Source organism: Patiria miniata, unplaced genomic scaffold, assembly GCF_015706575.1.
Source record: "Patiria miniata isolate m_02_andy unplaced genomic scaffold, ASM1570657v1 HiC_scaffold_16, whole genome shotgun sequence".
NCBI classification, from domain to species: domain Eukaryota; kingdom Metazoa; phylum Echinodermata; class Asteroidea; order Valvatida; family Asterinidae; genus Patiria; species Patiria miniata.
The window spans coordinates 17036781-17055898 of NW_024037054.1; the positions used below are offsets into that span (position 1 = coordinate 17036781).

Genomic DNA, 19118 nt, shown 5'->3' on the forward strand with positions numbered 1-19118 from the left:
GGGAGGGGAGTGTGGCTTAGTGGTTGGGGTTTGTGACTCATGATCAGACGGTTCGGGGTTCGAATCCAGCTGCTGGCCATACATGTATGTTGTGTCCTTATGTTGTGTCCATATGTTGTGGCATTAGCTGGGGAGTAACCTGTGATGGGCTGGCATCCCATCCATGGGAACCGGAATAGACATATTCTCAATTGTTTCATGCTACTGATACCGGAGATAAACGCCGGCCTCATGGGCCACATTGGCACTACGTGACAAACTTGACTGTACTTATTAACAAGTCAGAGAGCTTGAAGTTACAATCATGGCATGAACTTTCCCTTTGGCCTTAAAAAGACCCTGTCGGGGTAGAAAAGTCAAGCTCTTCAACTGTTTTTTTTTTTATTTGTTCACTTCAGGTCAATCCTGTCACTGATTAATTTGCAGCATTTGTATTCATTTTGCATGTCTGTTTACTTATCTCAACTTTTAGGAATCCTTTCACGTTTTTATTTCACAGATAGTTGAACACTACATTATCATCTAAGTATATGCCGAATTTCAGCTTAATCTGTTTTTGAAAACGCTTGTGTTACACCTTGTACTATCACCAAGTCAATTTTGACTCGGATTTTTGCCGAGCAAAACACGTGGTCTACGCGGTACGTATATAGCTCCATGGGTATACCACAGCCGATTTGGCCGCAACGGTGACGTGGCGCGTTATTAGCATATTCATTAGCGTGACACGGCGCGACTTCGCGTGGGTCTTGGTATCGACCTATGGAACACCGCCAAAAAGGTTGACATTGATCAATAAATAACTCGTAAAGGAGGGGGTCGTACACATTTGTACTGCACACCACATATGTATAGAAACCTTATCAATATTCGTGAGGCTTGAAAAGATTTACAGATATTGCAAAAAGCATTTGTTACAGCTTGGAAAATAGACGAACCCAAGCTGATTTTTCACATTTTAATGAAAACTACAGAACATATCGAAACGATGTTAGCACATAGTTGGATCAAGGAGAAAAACTCCGAAAGTGGCATAAAGATACGGTCTTCAAAACGAGAGAAAACGATGCTCATAGATTTTGCCCACAAACATCAAAATGTCTGTTTAACGGTAATTTGAGCTAGTTTCAATCAAAATGAAGTATTTGGAAATTGGCCAAATCAACCTTAGCAAACGTCAGACTGTATATGGCGTTGGGTCTGGGGTGAGATCTCCATTAATCGTTTTTGGCGGAAAAATCGTCCTCCTGTCGGCAAAATCGTAGGACCGTGGTTAAAATGTGTAAGGTTGAAGAGCGCAAATTATTGACCGAATTTGTCCTTGAACCGCACCCCTATCGGATGGTGTCAAGCCCCTAATCCCCCCCCCCCCTTCGCTTTTCAATTTTGCGGAGGCCATAGCTGACGGGGAAAAATATAATTCTCTCTACGTTTTAGCATTGATGGTCTGCCAGTAAATATGTTGTCACACCCCCTCCGTAGGCCTCTCTCAAACAGCGCCCTCATGTTGTGTCTGCCATACCTCAAATCAGTTAATTCAAAGTGGTGCATGCATCTTGATGAAATGTAGCAGTTTCTTTTTCAATTAAACTGAATCCTTAATTGTACTTTTTGTATTTTAATTATATGCCATGGACATCACAAAATCATCGCCGACGAGGCGCAATAGCGATTCTATCAACTTTCTGGCTAATATTTCAGACTTTAGCAGAAGTCTTCACCTCGCTTCGTTGCTGAAGGATGGTTCCCTGAGAGAGGCCTACGCGGCAGCTATGACGGACGGTCAGCTACCGACCAACCGAGCCCGGGTCCTGATCCTCGGAGAGCCTCGTGCCGGTAAAACCAGTCTTCTGAACCGGCTCATGGGAAGGGAGTTTGACATCCGGGAACAGCCGACCGAGGGGATTGTGACGAACATGTGTCAAGTGATTAACGTGGACAAACATTGGAACGAATCCGAAGGCGCCAAAGCAGATGACATACAGCAATGTGCCTCAGTGGTGACTGCCCTTGGTGAAGAGTCGTCGGCTTGTAAAGCAACGACACTCAGATCAGAGAAAATGGATACATCGAGCAAGAACGACCCCACACAATGGCACACGTTGCCCGAGTTAATGAAGATGGGCCTACAGCTATTTTGTTTGTTCGTAGTTGTGTTTGTATTTGGTATGTTCAAGTACGGGTATACGGCATTTGTATGGTGTACATTTGGGGTACTTACCTTGATGCACAACTACAACTTTGCCTATCGGTTCGCAACGTATATATCTTTGTTCTGCATTCTCTTCGACGCAATAATCAGACGAGATGGTTTGATAGAAGCTTCGAGCTGTCAGGAGGGCGTGGACGGGTTTTTAAACCAGACAGTTTGGTCTACTGTACGGAGCAAGGTGTTGGATACGATAAATACCGTTATGTTGGGTGCCGCCAGTGGTTTAGGTTGTCGTACAGGTGTCGCTGTTGCCTTCTCGGCGAGTCTTCATCCAGAAGAGATTAAGGCGACTGGAGAAGCTACTGCTGAGAGTCTCGTTGCCTCCTGGGACATGCTGGTGGTGGTTGTGATATCAAGTGCAGGAGTACTTTTTGGTATTGGATGCTACTCTTTTTGTACATTCAATGACAGGTGGCATAAATACAGAACTGCCACGTGCTGTGGCCTTCTGGCGTGGCTACTTGCACTGAGCCTCAAAAGAGACTGCAGAAACAGACGCTACTGGTTCCTGTTTCTGAACGGAATTATGATGTCAATCGAAGCGACATGGGGGACTTTTGTTGGTCGGAGATATTTACATAAATATGGAGGCAGAGCTAGTTACATATCGAAGAAGACTTTGGGCTTCATCTTTGGCCTGTATTTGTCGTACGTATTTGGCTGGACAATGAAGATACCGAACGCCAGTTTGCCGTCTATAACAATTTACCTTATTTCCATCCTGGCACATCCGTTATTTGATCTTCACAACACCTATAAGGTATGGCGAGAAAAGTCAACCTTTCCCGTAACAACTATCCGTGCACAGATGACAGCTGTACTCCAAAAACAACCGGTCTTAGAGACCAAGCTGAGTTTATGGGACTTTGCTGGAGACACTTTATACCACTGCGCACATCACGTCTTTATGCCAGACAGAGCTCTGTACGTGATCGTCTTCAACCTACACGCCGCTGTTTCTGACGAAGTTGGGCAGCTGCAGAAACTTCTCTTCTGGCTACATTCAGTCTGTGCGCATGCGCATCATCCAGATGCTGTTATCATTATCGTCGGCACTCACAAGGCAAGCGTCTCTAAAGCTAATAGGTTACGTTTTACTGAAGAACTTCACCGTAGAATCACATCTCCTTTCTGTCATCGGCTGGTTTTAAACCCTCTCGACGACAAGCCGTTGTTTCTCGTCGAGAATTCCTATTCCGATGACAAAGACTTCCAGCAGTTGAGAGCAGAAATATTCAGACGGGTGGAGAGCGCCGAATACGCTCAGGAAAGATATCCCATCAAGTATCTGCACTTCTATCGCGAGATCCAGAATCGTCGAAAACTGGCAGAGATTGATTGTGCAGCTTACGTGATGACCTTGGACCAAATCAGCGACCTTGCCAGGGTTACCTGCGATGTGACAAACGAAGACGACTTGAAGAATATGCTCCAATTTTTTGGCGAGGCTGGAGAAATCATCCACAAAGATGACGACGACATCTTGCGAGAACATGTCGTGTTGGACCCCCAGTTCTTAGTTGACGTCATGAAGAAACTCGTGCGAATCCCGCGTGGCTCTAAACGGTCGCATCGCTTTGCTGTGGATTGGAGAGATTACGAAAGCAGTGGAATTATCACAGAGGGTCTGCTGCAACATATTTACGGAGACATGTCCCATCTTGTGCCACTTCTGACCAAGCTTCTGCAAGCTTATGACCTCATGTGTCCGGTGGCGTCCGTCTTCAATCCAAACTGCTCCCAGAAGTCTTTCTTGGTGCCTGCCATGCTGCCTCCTTACCGGGGTGAATCGGTGGAGTTCGGGAAACCCCAGAGTAATGAGGAGGTATTTTATTTCGACTTTGGTTTCTTCGATCCCAGTACCGTCTACTACCGTCTACTGACCCGCTGTCTGACTAGGGCATTTATTGACCAGAAGGCAAACCCAACCTCCCAGCCGATGATCTTCGCTGATCGGAGCCGGTTCCACATCGGCACAAACTTCATTCTCAAGCTCCAGTTGGAAAGATCCTGCCAGCGGAAGCTTTTGTCAGTCACCATCTTGGCATTTGAACCGAAGATGCCAAACACAAACCTTTTGAAGGAGCTTGTAGACTTCGTCAGGAGCATAACAGCGAGGGACTATCCACAGTTGTGCTTCGAATTCGGCCCTCGCTGTCCATTCTGCGCGCTTGACGTCCAATCGGTCAAATCAAGCGTTGACCTCTCCAAGTACACAAGTGGAAACAACAGTTGCGACAAAGCAAAAATCCACGTGCTGAAAGTGGCCGGGCATGACCAACCGTTCCCGACAGAATCCCCGGTTATTCTGTTCTGCGGTCAACAGAGATACGAACTGAAGCTGCCTACAAGTAAACCCAGTGTAGGTTAAAATATTTCGTTATATTGAAAGTACGTTGGTCAGATCATTTGAAACAGCTCTATACAGCAAACACATAAAGCGTGTTCGATTACCCCCCACCCCTTCCGCGCTTACTCGTTCCTCTGAATCGGAGAAAGTTCACATGTGCAATACGTGAGAATAAACAACAATCTCGGGTCACCCGACGACGTACGAGTGACGTACGCGGCCATGATAAATACTCAGGGAATAAATGTGTGCTTCGGGGGTTTTAAACACTATGTTGAAGACCGGTCGGAGTCTGGATGCTGATAATTACCCGAGCCAATGTAGGCCTTTTCATATATACCTTTTCGGTCAAAAAAACCCCTAAACTTTTAGGTCCAAAAGTCAAAACAAGTCAAAAATTATAACTTTCAACGATTTCGATCAGCAAAACACCCCTCTGGCAATACAATGGTAAGGCCTTCTGGTAGACAACTCCTTATATGGAGCTGTACCGGTGAAGTGTGAATTTAGGGCTATGAAATACTGACTCACTGGTACTATATTGCGCATGCCTACGTGAGGATTGTGAACGTTCAACCAATTAACGGTGCTGGCACCGGGTTTCATAGGAGTCCAAATTTCATGTGACCCTGGAAAAGTGTTTAAGACCACCCAGCTATGTCTTTAAAACCGGCCACTTGACGGGTTCTTGACCAATAAGATTTGGTAAACTGTCTTAGGTATTTAAGAATAAAAAATAAATATCGGAGCCCATTTTCAAAGTGGATTGGTTTTAAATAGTTATATTGAAGTTGACATACTTGAGTGAAGCCATGCTTCATCAGACACACTGTTAACACAATGTGTCAAATTTCCGACCATCGTCTAGAGTATAGTAATTTGGATACGAATTTTCGTTTTTGAACCTCCCACTGCATGCGCATCCGGCGATGCGCATGCGGTGGGAAGTTCAAAATCGAAAATTCGTATCCAAATTACTATACTGCGGTCGACATGTTTTAGCATGGCCTTATGCGATACTTACCCATGTAACTGGCTCAGTTGGTCAGTTACTTGGGCCAGGCCCTAGTAAGTGCGAGAAGTCTCGTGAGAGTTAAATGGAACGCAGTCGCACTTGCACGAGTAAGTGTGGGGGAAGTAATCGAGCACGCTAATAGCGAAAGACGTACATAAAGCTACAGTTTTTCATGGTTTTTTTTAGAATCTCCAATAAATTCAGGCTTAACCCTATCAATTGATGCAGTATTAGTCTCTCAATCATCTTCTGGTGTTGATAGTAACGTGAAGCTAACTTTATCCATTAATAAGTCTCACTTGTCTCCAACCTTTTAGGACGTTCACCGTAGTTGTTCCGCGCTTCCTCAGAGGATTTCATTTGGACCAGCGACCTCAATCACCAAGTTACCACCCGACCTCTTCGACAGGGTGTGCTTACGCCTGAACAACACGTCAGTCTTTAATAACTGGAAAGTTCTGGCAGGTAAATATTTTAGAATCGCATAAGGCCGGTAGTGCGTAAAGCGCTCGCCTCTCACCACTTCGGCCCTGGTTCGTTCCCGGTTTATAGGACCATATGTGAGTAGAGCTGTGCGTTGGTTCTAAACTGTGCCACAAGGGTGTTTCTCCGCGCACTCGGGTTTACCTCCCTCCGATCAAAATCAAACACTTTCGATCTCTGGCTGTTCTCAAAGGTCATGGATGCCAATGGCGCCTTAACATGCCTGCGGCTCGACCACATTGTAGCCGCGTCCTTCACAATTCAGCTTTTCATCTGCGAGAAAAGAGAAAAAAATTATGTTATTCCCGTTAATCTACCCTTAGGGAAACATTATACATTGGGGAGACGTCTCCCTTATGTCACAATTTCTATTTAGAGGCAAACGTGTATCGTCGCAAAGAGGTTAGATTGATTGCTCATCGTCCAAAACTTAAATATACCTGAATATTGCGAGGGTTGGATAAGGGAAATTTTGCGCACGACCCTACGGGTGGTACCATTCCCCGTAATTGAGTGGTCGGGCACAACCCGACCACTCTCTATTATTGTTACGATTAATCTTTCCTTTTTTTCCGTACAGCACGTTTCCGCGGGTTTTCTCCTAAACGGTTTATGATATGAACTTGTAACCTTCAATATATATCGACCCTCATCCTAAGTGGTGCATAGTACTCTGACGTCATTATGACGTCATCGGGTGTCAAATTACAAGCGATTTTCGTTAAAAAAAATGACGATCTTCTGTCACCTATAACTCTTGAACAAAAAGATCAATCATGTTCCAACCTTGAAATCAGATAGACCATTATTTGATAAACATTTTATGTCGTGTACGTGAACTAGCTTGACCTTGTCTTCCGGTTCTACCGGAAGGTCAAATTTAGGTGAATTCAAAATGTAGACATTAGCCTGAAATCAAAACAAAGCACCGTTTCTTCCGAACAGTTTACGGTATGATCCTAAAACCTAGTGTTAACGTGTACCATGTTACGAAGATGTTATAAATTTTGTTACGTCATCATGACGTCATCAGGTATCAAATTACAAGCGATTTAAGGGCAACTTTTGACGAAATAGTTTGCCCTATATCCTTTGAAGTAAATAGAGAATTGCTTACGTCACCATTTTGCCACGGAGGTCATTTAGCATCACTGGAAACATGAATTATGCAGTACGTATGCACATGGATGTCCCGGATGATGGACTGAGATCAAGCTTTATGTATGGCTCCTGAAAACTGTGCAGAAGCCTTGAGTATAAAACAGCTGAACCCTAACCTCCAAAAATATATTTCATATTTAAAAAAAATATGTAGCACCAAAATAAGTATAATGACTGGAAAACCTATTTCAGAAACTACTTTTAGATAAAAAAAGAAATTACTGAAATTGCTCAATCCGTTCAACTAATATCACCATTTACACGCAATGACCCTAGAAACCTGTTTCGTCGGAAAGAGCAATTTATTGTGCATCATTCTGACTGCTTGGAACAACGGAGAAATTGACACAGAACAAGGGCGGATCCAGAACAAAATTTTTTGGGGGGCCCAAAAAAATTTGGGTCCCCCAAAAAGTGGGTCAAAAAATTACGGCGTGGGGTTCGGGGCCCGCTTAAGGGCCCCGACATTTTTTTGGATTCTATATGCTCTGTGGTGCGATCTGAGGCACTTTCTGACCACTTTAACCAATGTCCTTTTGAGGAAAAGATGGTCGTGTACTCATGCCTGCCTTTATTGCGATGTCACATAAAAAAACAAAACAATTGGTTTCGGTTTTTTTTTTGGGGGGGCATGGCCCCCTTCCCCCCCCCCCCCCCCCGATCCGCCCTTGACACAGAATACTTGTTTCAACAAATGTCAGCAACAAGCTCTAGTCATTAGCAATTCGCAAACAATATATGATTTATAAAATCCACTTTTTTTGAAGATGGGCCTTCAAAAGAACTTTGTTGAATATTTTTAACTTTTAAACTGAGGTTCAAGTTATTTCTCAGTGGTGATGTTTGACGAAGTTGCAATCAGGTTAGTTGTTCAATTAAGCACCGGCCGCGGCCAAGTTAAGATTTTTAGCACTTTTGTTGCAAACGAAAAAGTTGATGAACATCACTGACATTGCTGTTTTTAAACTACTTTACGGGCACGTACAATTCCTTATAAGTTTGCATAGAAAGAAAAAAATGCATTGTCGATGTCGTTTTTGTTTCTATGCAGTTCAAATGTAATGTAATTTGATCAGGGCCGGTTACTGTGCTTGCCTGCCGCGTTGGGCTTTTTTAAGTATCCTGAGGCAATCTCGTCAGTGTTTTAATAAACAGATCTATTTAACCATAAATTGATACAGCAACAGATTTGCTTTCTGAATGCAATGATTTATTTCTTCCTTTCTTTTCAACTTTGCCCGTAGCTGTCCAAATAGGCTAACTGAATAATGTTTGACTCGCCAAACGGGCTAGTTCGACCATGGGGGAATAAACCGCCGCTATCTTGACGGTCAGCTTTGCTAGGCTATCGTTTGCATACGAGTCAGCGCTTTCATCTGGCGCATGCCTCGGCCGTTGGCACGGATCTGCATAATTCATGTTCTAGCAACGTCATACGACCTGCTCATGAACTTGGTGACGTAGGCATAAATTATGATAAGTGTACCTTCCTCCCAGTGTGATACTGACGCTACCGAACTGTGCGCACTGTTATTTCCTGGTGGAGGGAGCATATTTATATAGAGTCTACTCGTATTAAATTCGGTTATGAAAATACGACCACACTAGGATTTCGCAATAGTAGCCGAGGTCGTATGGCGTATTGACTGTGAGCTGCCGTTGTGAACTTCACGGGAACTTTCAAGCTGTGCATCCGAAATCGAATTCCTAGTTAGTGCTCACTCTACACCAGGTAAGAAGTTAAGAAGAAAAAATGTATATGTTTTATAATGTGCTACAGTAGTTACTTATCTCTTATGAAATCGATTCACTTGCACAGCTCACCAAGTCAACCAAACAAGTTCAAGCACAAGTTAACTCACAAGTAACGAACGACAAAAGAAAGAAGCCTTTGAAACCGCCCTTTGCTACCTTGGTCACAGTTTATCCTCGTATGCAATACCTCATCAATTGAATTGAAACCATATGCTTTTTATGGAAACAAACCAAAAGTCCTAAAAATGTATATTTTCATGTACAGTTTATTGGAATGCATGTACGATTTTGCAAGAAAAAGGTTCCTTCATATCACTATTATTTTCGTCCGCCTGATTAACCGTTGGAGTAACTATTTAAAAAAGAAGAAGAAATATTCGATTCTAGATATCGAATACCGTTTGCATGGGCGAATACTCACTCTTATTGTGCATTCATTTTATAGTACAATGCGATACTTTTGGTATCGATACTTACTCATTTCGGCAGTGCCGAGTTCCGTTTTGGAATGATGGCTTTTATATTGTTTTTGTATGGGAGTACACAACACGCAATGAACAGGAACATACAAACTCAAGTGCCCCAAATGTCAAACCACAACATAAAATAGGACATTTCAGTAGTCTCTGACTTTTTCAGACCTTGGACCACAGTTAATATTTGAAAATATAAAACATATAAAAAAAAAGATGCTTATTTAATCGGTACCGACTCGTATGGAGGATTTGTTTAAGAGAGTTCGGGTAATCAGATTTTGTATACAAATTTATTTGTAAATTTTGCATAACATTTGACCCCAATTGTTTTGGCCTTGTAAAATATCTCAAAAGACAGGGGCTAGGTACCAATTTAGAAATGATGTCAAGGGACTGACAAAGTGAGCATGCTACTTTGCCAAATTAAAAATTAAGACTGACTCTAATATAGGTTTTCCTAGGTCTTTTTTTGCGAAATTGGCCGGGAAAACCTATATAATACATTAAGAAGAATTTCTGTGTAGGCCTAAGCCTCGTCGTCAGGCATTTTATAACCACATATAAAATTCAAGTGGATTCAGGTGTGCTTTCCGTTTATATTATTGTCTTCCTGCACTTATATTAGTGCAATTTCACAACATAAGTTATTTTATGGGCAGTCTACTTCCTTATCGACTTCCCCATGAGGTCCAAGATATGCATTCTCATCTACATTGCATGATGGCGCAATCGTTTTACTGGAATTCATGTGTTGCATCGCACTATATTACCATACCACTAACTGCAGTTTGATTAAATAGTTTTGTTAGGACAGAAAGCACTTGACTCCGGTCGTTTTGTTTTGTTTTGTTTGTAAGTTTAAGTTTCTGTGTTGAAGCTGGAACAGGAATACACGGGTGCTACGTATTCATGTACAATCCGTAGGGCCTCCGATTGACTGATAAATTATTTAGGTGTTGGGCTTTAGGCCAACATAAAAAGTATTCGGTTTCTGGTATGGAGCTTGCCCAAAAAGTGGTGCGGCGACGCGGCTTTTTTTTTTTACCTGATTGTTTTGCTTCAAATGTCGGCTGATGACTGCAAATGGTGCCCGACTAAACTAAGTGCAGAGAGGCCACATAAAGCTTATTCTCGACCATAACCCGATCTAAAAACACGTTAAAATTGTGCAGCAGCAGGATTCCAATCAAACCAGTGAGTTTGGCGGTTTTGCATTTGAGACATCATCTTTTATTGAAAAAAAAAACTTTTTCATTTTGCCGACGCGCATGGCTACGGCGACGCGCGCGCATACAAGAAACCGGAGACCTTTTTTTTTTGGCCTTAGCCCAAAACCTGTTGTTTTTGTATGGGTTCGCTGTTTTTATTATTTTTCTCCAAGACATAATTCTCCTGCAGAACTGTTTGTCAAAATGGAAAGTGATATGAACTTGAATTGTCAATACATGAATGGCCCACCCACTGCAGATGTGCTTTTTTGTAATTACGTCATCATGACGTCATCGTGGTCACGTGACGTCACTTGAAAGTTTGATAAATTTAATCTTTGAAATTCCATATAAAATCAACCGTGAGAGACCACAACTTGAATTTTGCGGGATTCAACATGATAATACATGCTCTTCATTTTATCCTGTGCGCGTAAAATCACGTGGCCTTTCCTTCCGGTCGAAACCGGAAGTGGTTGATAATTTGAAAGTGGAAAAAGATATGAACTTGCTTTTAACGCTGTTGGTGTCTGCCTCGATTGACCTTTCAAAAAAAAATGATTGGTGACGCCATGAAGTGTTGGAGCACCCTCTAGCAGCAGGTTAAAAACGTGAAAAAAAGAACATTTTCACTTGATGTCTGTGGCGAAGTTTGCGGTAATCGCTTCAAAATTAATGTACATGATGGCCATAATGCACACAAAACCTCCGCGCGAAAAAAAATTGATAACGTCATCAGACCGGAAGTTACAATAAAACAATCTTTAAACCTTAAACAATAAACAAGATGTGGCTAATATAGCACAGTAAATATAGCTCTGGAGGTTTCTGGTAATGACATCACAATGACGTCATCAAGTATCATATTACAAGCAATCAAGATAAATTTTTAGTGCAAAATCATGTGACCCTTTCTTCCGGTCGAAACCGAAAGTACCTTATTATTTAAAATTGGCAGAAGATACGAACTTGCTTTCAAAGATGTGAGTGTCTGCCTAGGCTGTACTTCAGAAATATATTACAGGTGACGTCATAAAATGTCAGAGCGCCCTCTAGCGGCAGGTTAAAAAACTTCAAAAACGCATTATCACTCGATGTATATGGCAAGATTTGCGGTAATCGCTTCAAACTTGTACATGATGAAGTTCATGCAGAAAAAGATATGTGCGCGAAAAACATTATTACGTCATCACATCGGCAGTTACAATAAAAAGTCCTTTAAAACCTTCAAAAATTGCAAAAAAATCAACCATGATAGATATAATCGAGATTGGGCTACATATAGCACAGTTTGAAATAACTCTTGAACTTTCTGGTAATGACGTCAGAATGACGTCATCAAGTATCATATTACAAGCAATCAAAGATTTCTAGATTTAATCTTTGAAAATCAATATAAAATCAATTGCTACAGATTTGATTTTGTTTTTTTATGGCAATCGATACAATTGTCACGTGAATACAAAAATTAGTAACATTTCAATTAGAAATTCTGAAAAGACATTGATTTATGAGGTATATTTTGCACGCGTCATGAATTGATTAGCAATATTGCATTGGGAACATACTGTTGATCTGTATTTTTATTTACAGGGTTTCCGGAATGCAATTTTTTCCACACCTGTTCTACTGGGATATGTAATTATCAAACCTGGGCGCCAGTTTTTGCTACATATATACATAATACAGGGACAATCTGTTTGCCTGGACGTCTTTATATATAATTGTATGCAATATTTTTAACAGAAGCAGGCAGTACAAATTAGACGTACTGTATTTGATCTTTATATAATTTCTTGTCCTGCGCTCTTTTGTGAGAGGTCACAACATGGGTACATGTGAAGTGTCTAGAACTGTTAGGGCCACGTAACTTGAGTTGAGCACTTGGCCCTAGAAGTGTGGTGTATTTTGGTTGTTAGGCGGTCGAGAGTTCATTATTGCTCAAGTCCCCAGAGCGGGAGCAATGCCAGAGTAAGGCACAGAGACCACCCCGATTTCTTATTCAGGGTAACTTAACTTTAAACAATGGAGTCTCTGTGAGTTTACAGTTATGAATGTTCAGAGGTTTTAACGAGTTATTATATACATGTAGGTATGTGTATGCGCATGATGTGGGATTTTAAATGTTGGATGCGGGGGGGGGGTGGGAAGGGTTGGGTTTGAACTCATTGAAGCTCTTTGATTTCGAATTAGTACACTGACTGGTTTAAGTCCAGGGAGGGAGAGGTGAGATTGTGCATGTGTCAAATGACACTCTTTCAAGCACGCCCATGACTATTGTTGGTAGTTGTTTCAAACAATTTGAACTGAAAATAACTTTAAATAACCTTGAAAAATTGCTAAAAAATTAACTGTGATAGATATAATAAAGATTTAGCTATTTATAGCACAGTTAAAATAGCTCTTGACTTGTCTGGTAATAACGTTACAATGACAGCATCAAGTATCATATTACAAGCAATCAAAGATTTATAGATTTAACCTTTGAATATGAATATAAAATCAACTACAGATTTGATTTTTTCATGGCAATCGATACAATATTGCAGGGTCTTTATTTTTGGTGTTAAGTGCAAAATCACGTGACCCTAGCTTCCGGTCGAAACTGGAAGTGCCTTATTATTTAAAATTGGTAGAAGATGCAAATTTTCTTTCAACGATGTGAGTGTCTGCCTAGGCAGTACTGTACAAAAAAATTACAGGTGACGTCATCAAATGTTAGAGCGCCTTCTGGCGGCATGTTGAAAAAGTACAGCGCAGCTTTAACAGCGTAGAAGAAGTCATTACAGAGCGCAGAACTTGGAAGGTTTTTTTGTGTTATTGGTTAATATGAACAATTGATCACTTATTCAAACTATGTTTTAATCAGTGTATTTATCATGGCAGTAACATCTGATATGAGACTGGCTAGATAATTAGTATGCCTCCGGTCTTTTGTTGAACTACATGTGCATGTACATGTGAATGGAGCTGGGTCTGGTTATGGGCTAGTCATTCAATACCTAAAGGTCATGTTGATAACCCTAGCACTATAGAGGTTGAGACAATGGTGTCCTGAGTCCTTGGTTTTATCCTTGGTTTCCTGGTCTCGTGAAGCATCATAAGCTCACTGGAGTGGAGTCCGGTGCGTGCTGTTGAGTACGGGTGGATGAGCTCGATGAGATACTCCGGCGCATTGTTGATGAGGATTTTGAACACGAATAGGCCAATTATATTTGTATTTGATTCTATATGATACTGGAAACCAGTGGAGATCTGCTAGTACAGGAGTGATGTGAGAATGTTTACTTGTGAGAGAGATTAGTCTGGCACTGATGTTTTGTAGTCGCTGCAAACGGTTTAGTTGATTTAGGTTAATGCCATACAATAGTGAATTGCCCATGTCAATTTTGGATGTGATGAAAGCGTGAACAAGTATTTTAGTTGTGTGTTTGTCAAGATATTTTCGTATGTGTCCGATGTTACGGATCGACATGCAGACTGATCTAGAGATTGATGTAAGCTGAGGTTCTATGGATAGAGATGAATCAAAGATAACGCCGAGATTTCTGACTTGATTTGATGGCATGATGGTCGAATCACCAACCCTTATGGATGGAACATGAACTTTGCACGATTGCTGCTTTGAACCTATGATGATACATTCGGTCTTTTCATCGTTGAATTTGAGCCAGTTGTGAGTCATCCAAGAACGTACGTCATCAATGCATAATGACGTTACAATGACGTCATCAAGTATCATATTACAAGCAATCAAAGATTTTTAGATTTAATCTTTGAAAATCAATGTAAAATCAACTGCTGCAGATTTGATTTTGTTTTTTATGGCCATCGATACAATATTGCAGGGTCGTAATTTTCGGTATTAAGTGCAAAATCATGTGACCCTTTCTTCCGGTCGAAACTGGCAGAAGATACGCACTTGCTTTCAACGATGTGAGTGTCTGCCTAGGCAGTACTGTACATAAATATTACAGGTGACGTCATCAAATGTTAGAGCGCCCTCTGGCGGCATGTTGAAAAATTCAAACATGGATTTAAACATGCATTTTGAGTTGATGTGTGTGGCAAAGTTTGCGGTAATCCATGGCCCAACACTGTGTGGTTGTTCCTACAACCTCTAGTTTTGATTAATTTTCTTTTCTTTTTGATATGAAATATCCAAAATAAAGTAATCAGAGCATGAAAATATTACATTGAGCTAATCACAAACCAAAGGAACCGAGTCAGATTGACACACTCCCGTGTATATGCCCTTTAAACTAAGACAGTGAACATTTTTTTGGTAAAAAATCAATTATTATCAAAAATCAGTTATTATTAACTGACGCACATCTTTTTTTACACGGCAGCTTTACCATGGAATCCAGAACACGTCCATCCGTAACTAACCAAGGTTTCAGCGTAATCGACAAGAGGCTTTCGGGACTGTCAGACTTCAGCCGAAGTCTCAACCTTAGCGTCCTGGTGAACGACCCGTCATTGAGAGAGGCCTACGTGGCAGCCCAGACAAATGGTCAGCTACCAACCAACCGTGCCCGGGTCCTGATCCTCGGAGAGCCTCGTGCCGGTAAAACCAGTCTTCTGAAGCGGCTCCTGGGAAGGGAGTTCGACATCCGGGAACAGCCGACCGAGGGAATTGAGACGCGCATGTGTCACGTGACCAACGTAGACAAACGGTGGAATGAATCCGAAGGCGCCAAGGCAGATGACATCCAGGAGTGCGCCTCCGCGGTGACGGTTCTGGGCGAGGTATCCTCGGAAGGACCCACTGGAATCGACGTGAACGGGAACAAGAACTTCATCAAACAATCCTCCACCCCTGCCACTCCTGAGCCTTGCACTGCATCGCTCTTTGACCTGATGCAGACTGCGGCACAACTCGTACTTCTCGTCGGTGTTGTGTTCACCCTGGGAATATTCCAGTACGGTTACGTAGTCTTTGCGTGGTGTTCTATCGCATCAACCGCTTTATTGCTGGACTACAACAACGCCTACCGGGTTGCGACATCCATGTCCTTGGTCTGCGTTCTCTTTGAAGCCATGGTGAGAACCGATCGGCCACTTGAAGTACTTGCCTGTAAAGATGACGAAGACGACGATTCTGGCTTGAAAGCTCTTAGTTTTACTGTGAAGAGCATCTTATTTAATATGCTCAATACCGTCATGGTAGGTGTAGGCAATGGTTTAGGCTTTCGCACGGGCATTGCCGTTGCATTTTCTGCTTGCGTCCATCCAGCTGAGACCAACCTGACATTAACTACCGCCCTCCAGGGACTACAAGCATCCTGGAACATGTTTGTGCTGAGTGTAATCTTCGGAGGTGGGGGAGTCCTCGGATTGGGAAGTTACAAATTCTGCACGTTCGATGGTCGTCTGCACAACAGTAGAGTTGCCATTTGCTGTGGTTTCATGGTCTTCCTACTCGGAATCTTTATAGAAGGAACGTGTCATTATCGACCTTACTGGTTTATCTTTTTGAACGGTTTTGTGATGACACTCCTTGGGACATGGGGTGCGATCTTTGGACGCAGGGCAGTGGTGAAATACGGCTTCGAGGCTAGTTATATGACCAAGAAAATCACAGGGTTTATCTTAGGTTTGTACCTGGTGCACGTGTGTGGCTGGTCGTTGAGGATACCAGAAACTTCCTCGATATCGCTTGCATTTTACATTGTATCGGTCACTGCACATCCTCTGTTTGATCTTCACACAACTTACAAGATCTGGCGAGCGAAAAAGGCTTTCCCTATCAAAGTGATTCGGGACAAGATAAAAGCCATGGAACAAGGACGGCCTCTGTTGGAAACAAAGTTGAGTTTATGGGACTTTGCTGGTGACACTCTATACCATTGCACACATCACGTCTTTATGCCGGACAGAGCTCTGTACGTGATCGTCTTCAACCTACACGCCGCTGTTTCTGACGAAGATGGGCAGCTGCAGAAAATTCTCTTCTGGCTACATTCAGTCTGTGCGCATGCGCGCCATCCAGATGCCGTTGTTATCATTGTCGGCACTCACAAGGTAAGCGTCTCTGAGGCAAGTAGGATGCACTTCACTGAAGTACTTCACCGTAGAATCACTTCTCCTTTCTGTCATCGGCTGGTTTTAAACCCTCTCGACGACAAGCCGCTGTTTCTCGTCGAGAATTCCCAATATGTTGACGATGACTTTAAGCAGGTGAGGGCAGAAATATTCAGGCGGGTCGAGAGCGCAGAATACGCTCAGGAAAGATATCCCATCAAGTACCTGCACTTCTATCGCGAGATCCAGAATCGTCGAAAACTAGCAGAGACGGATTGCGCCGCTTACGTGATGACCTTGGACCAAATCAGCGACCTTGCAAGAGATACTTGCGATGTGGCAAACGAAGATGACATGAAGAGCATGCTGCGATTTTTCGTCGAGGCTGGAGAAATCATCCACAAAGGTGACGACATCTTGCAGCAACATGTCGTGTTGGACCCCCAGTTCTTAGTTGACGTCATGAAGAAACTCGTACGAATCCCGCGTGGTTCTAAGCGATCGCATCGCTTTGCTGTGGATTGGAGAGATTACGAAAGTAGTGGAATTATCACAGAGGGTCTGCTGCAACATATTTACAGCGACATGTCCCATCTTGTGCCACTTCTGACCAAGCTTCTTCGGGCCTATGACCTCATGTGTCAGGTGGCGTCTGGCTTAAATCCGAACTGCTCCAATAGGTTTTTCCTGGTACCTGCCATGCTGCCTCCTTACCGAGGTGAATCGATGGAGTTTTGGAAACCCCAGAGTAATGAGGAGGTCTTTTATTTCGACTTTGGTTTCTTCGATCCCAGCACCGTCTACTATCGTCTACTGGCCCGTTGCCTGACACGTGCCAGTCTAGATAAAGTTGATTCCAACTCAAATCCTCTGATTTTCGCAGACCGCTGCCGGTTCCACATCGGCACCAGCTTCATCTTCAAGTTGCAGCTGGAGAGACGGTCTTCCCAACAGATGCTTCTGTCGGTCACCGCCTTGGCCTTTGAGAAGCAACATCCCGTCTGGAAGCTTCTGAAATTCTTGCTGAATGCTGTGAGGAGCATAACAGCGAGGGACTACCCACAGTTGTGCTTCACATTCGGCCCTCGCTGTCCTTACTGCGTCCATGACTTCAACTCGGGCTCATCGAGCGAGAACTTCTCAAAAGACACCTGTGAAAACAACAACAGAGAGGAGACAAAAATCCACGTGCTGAAGATGGCCGGGAATGACCAGCCGTTCCCTACGATATCCCCGGCCGTGATGTTCTGTGGTCAGAAAAGATACGAGTTGGTCCTGTCCGAATATAAATCTTTGGTAGGTGTACCTATTATTGATGGGAACTTTCCTTTATAACCAATAATTAGCGATTTTTTAACAGAGTTGTTAACACATCATGTTAGCCTAGCAACCCCACTGGTTTCACATTTCCCCGTTAACCGTTAACCTGGTATACCTAAACAAGTACATATACCCTCAGTTATTTTCAAGTCTGTTTGAGATAAACAAACACTGCTTGAACTTATCAGTTTTTAAGTAGCTCCCGCACTTTGGAAATGAGTTTTGCAGAACTAATTATTTTGAAGAGACCAGACATTTTTGTATGAGGGAGCAGGTGTTTACCAATTTAGTGACAATCTGGTAGCTGAAATAATTTGAAGTGAAGCGTTTCTCCCCTCCTATATCACACCACATAGGATACAAACTGTGGTTCCTGCCATCTTCCACAACGGGTAGCATTCACTGAAAGGACACCAATTACAAAACTGCCTCCCGACCTCTTTTATAAGGTGTGCCAGCTGCTCAATAACTCCTCAACAACCAGGAACTGGAAAACCCTGGCAGGTAAGGCCTTGTGGCTTTCGACCACGAATATTCACCCTAACACACCGATGACCGAAAATACTAGGCCTATGCGATGTGGTAATGATCAAAATAAGATTCCTATCTAACTCACAAGAGACGGTCAGTTAGTGAGATAGTTACCCAGCATAAAACACTAGTGACACTCGGTCAACACAGGTGAGATGGGTAGCCGCCTCCAAATTTCCGCATGTTACCGTATAGGGGTACTTGTTCACGAAGCTCACAAGTGCCCCTATAAAAGGATCAGCAATAGAAACTATAGTTGGTATTAATTGTGTCCTCCTACCTTTGTTTTGGCTTGTAGGCGAGTTGGGTAAAGACGTGGAGTCTGTAGCATTGTTGGACAGCCAGCGGATAACAAACCCCACCGAGTGTCTGCTGCGAGAATGGGCGATGATTGACGGTCACGTGACGGTCAACAACTTGCTGGAAGTCCTCGGTAGACCTTCACTCCTGCGGATGGATGTCATACAAGAAGTACGCTCTCAAATGGCACAAGAATGAACTTACTGCAAGAATTCTGAACAGCGCCTCCTAGTGCAAGACGTTGCCAATAAACTTTCTCTGCTCTTAGAATGTCCAATGC

General features: G+C 42.8%; 2 protein-coding genes across 2 annotated transcripts; both read left to right on the top strand.

The window, feature by feature from the left end:
- The first annotated feature begins 1631 nt into the window (after positions 1–1631).
- On the top strand, positions 1632–10173 carry LOC119723262. Its single transcript, XM_038193827.1, has 3 exons — positions 1632–4574; positions 5895–6042; positions 10112–10173. The coding sequence occupies exons 1-3, from the start codon at positions 1632–1634 to the stop codon at positions 10171–10173; spliced, it is 3153 nt and encodes a 1050-aa protein (XP_038049755.1).
- On the top strand, positions 8841–19058 carry LOC119723148. The gene is made up of 4 exons (XM_038193697.1): positions 8841–8953; positions 15013–17983; positions 18364–18511; positions 18837–19058. Exons 2-4 carry the CDS (start codon positions 15020–15022, stop codon positions 19034–19036), a joined length of 3312 nt encoding a protein of 1103 aa, XP_038049625.1. The 5' UTR covers positions 8841–8953; positions 15013–15019; the 3' UTR covers positions 19037–19058.
- The last annotated feature ends 60 nt before the right edge of the window (positions 19059–19118 follow it).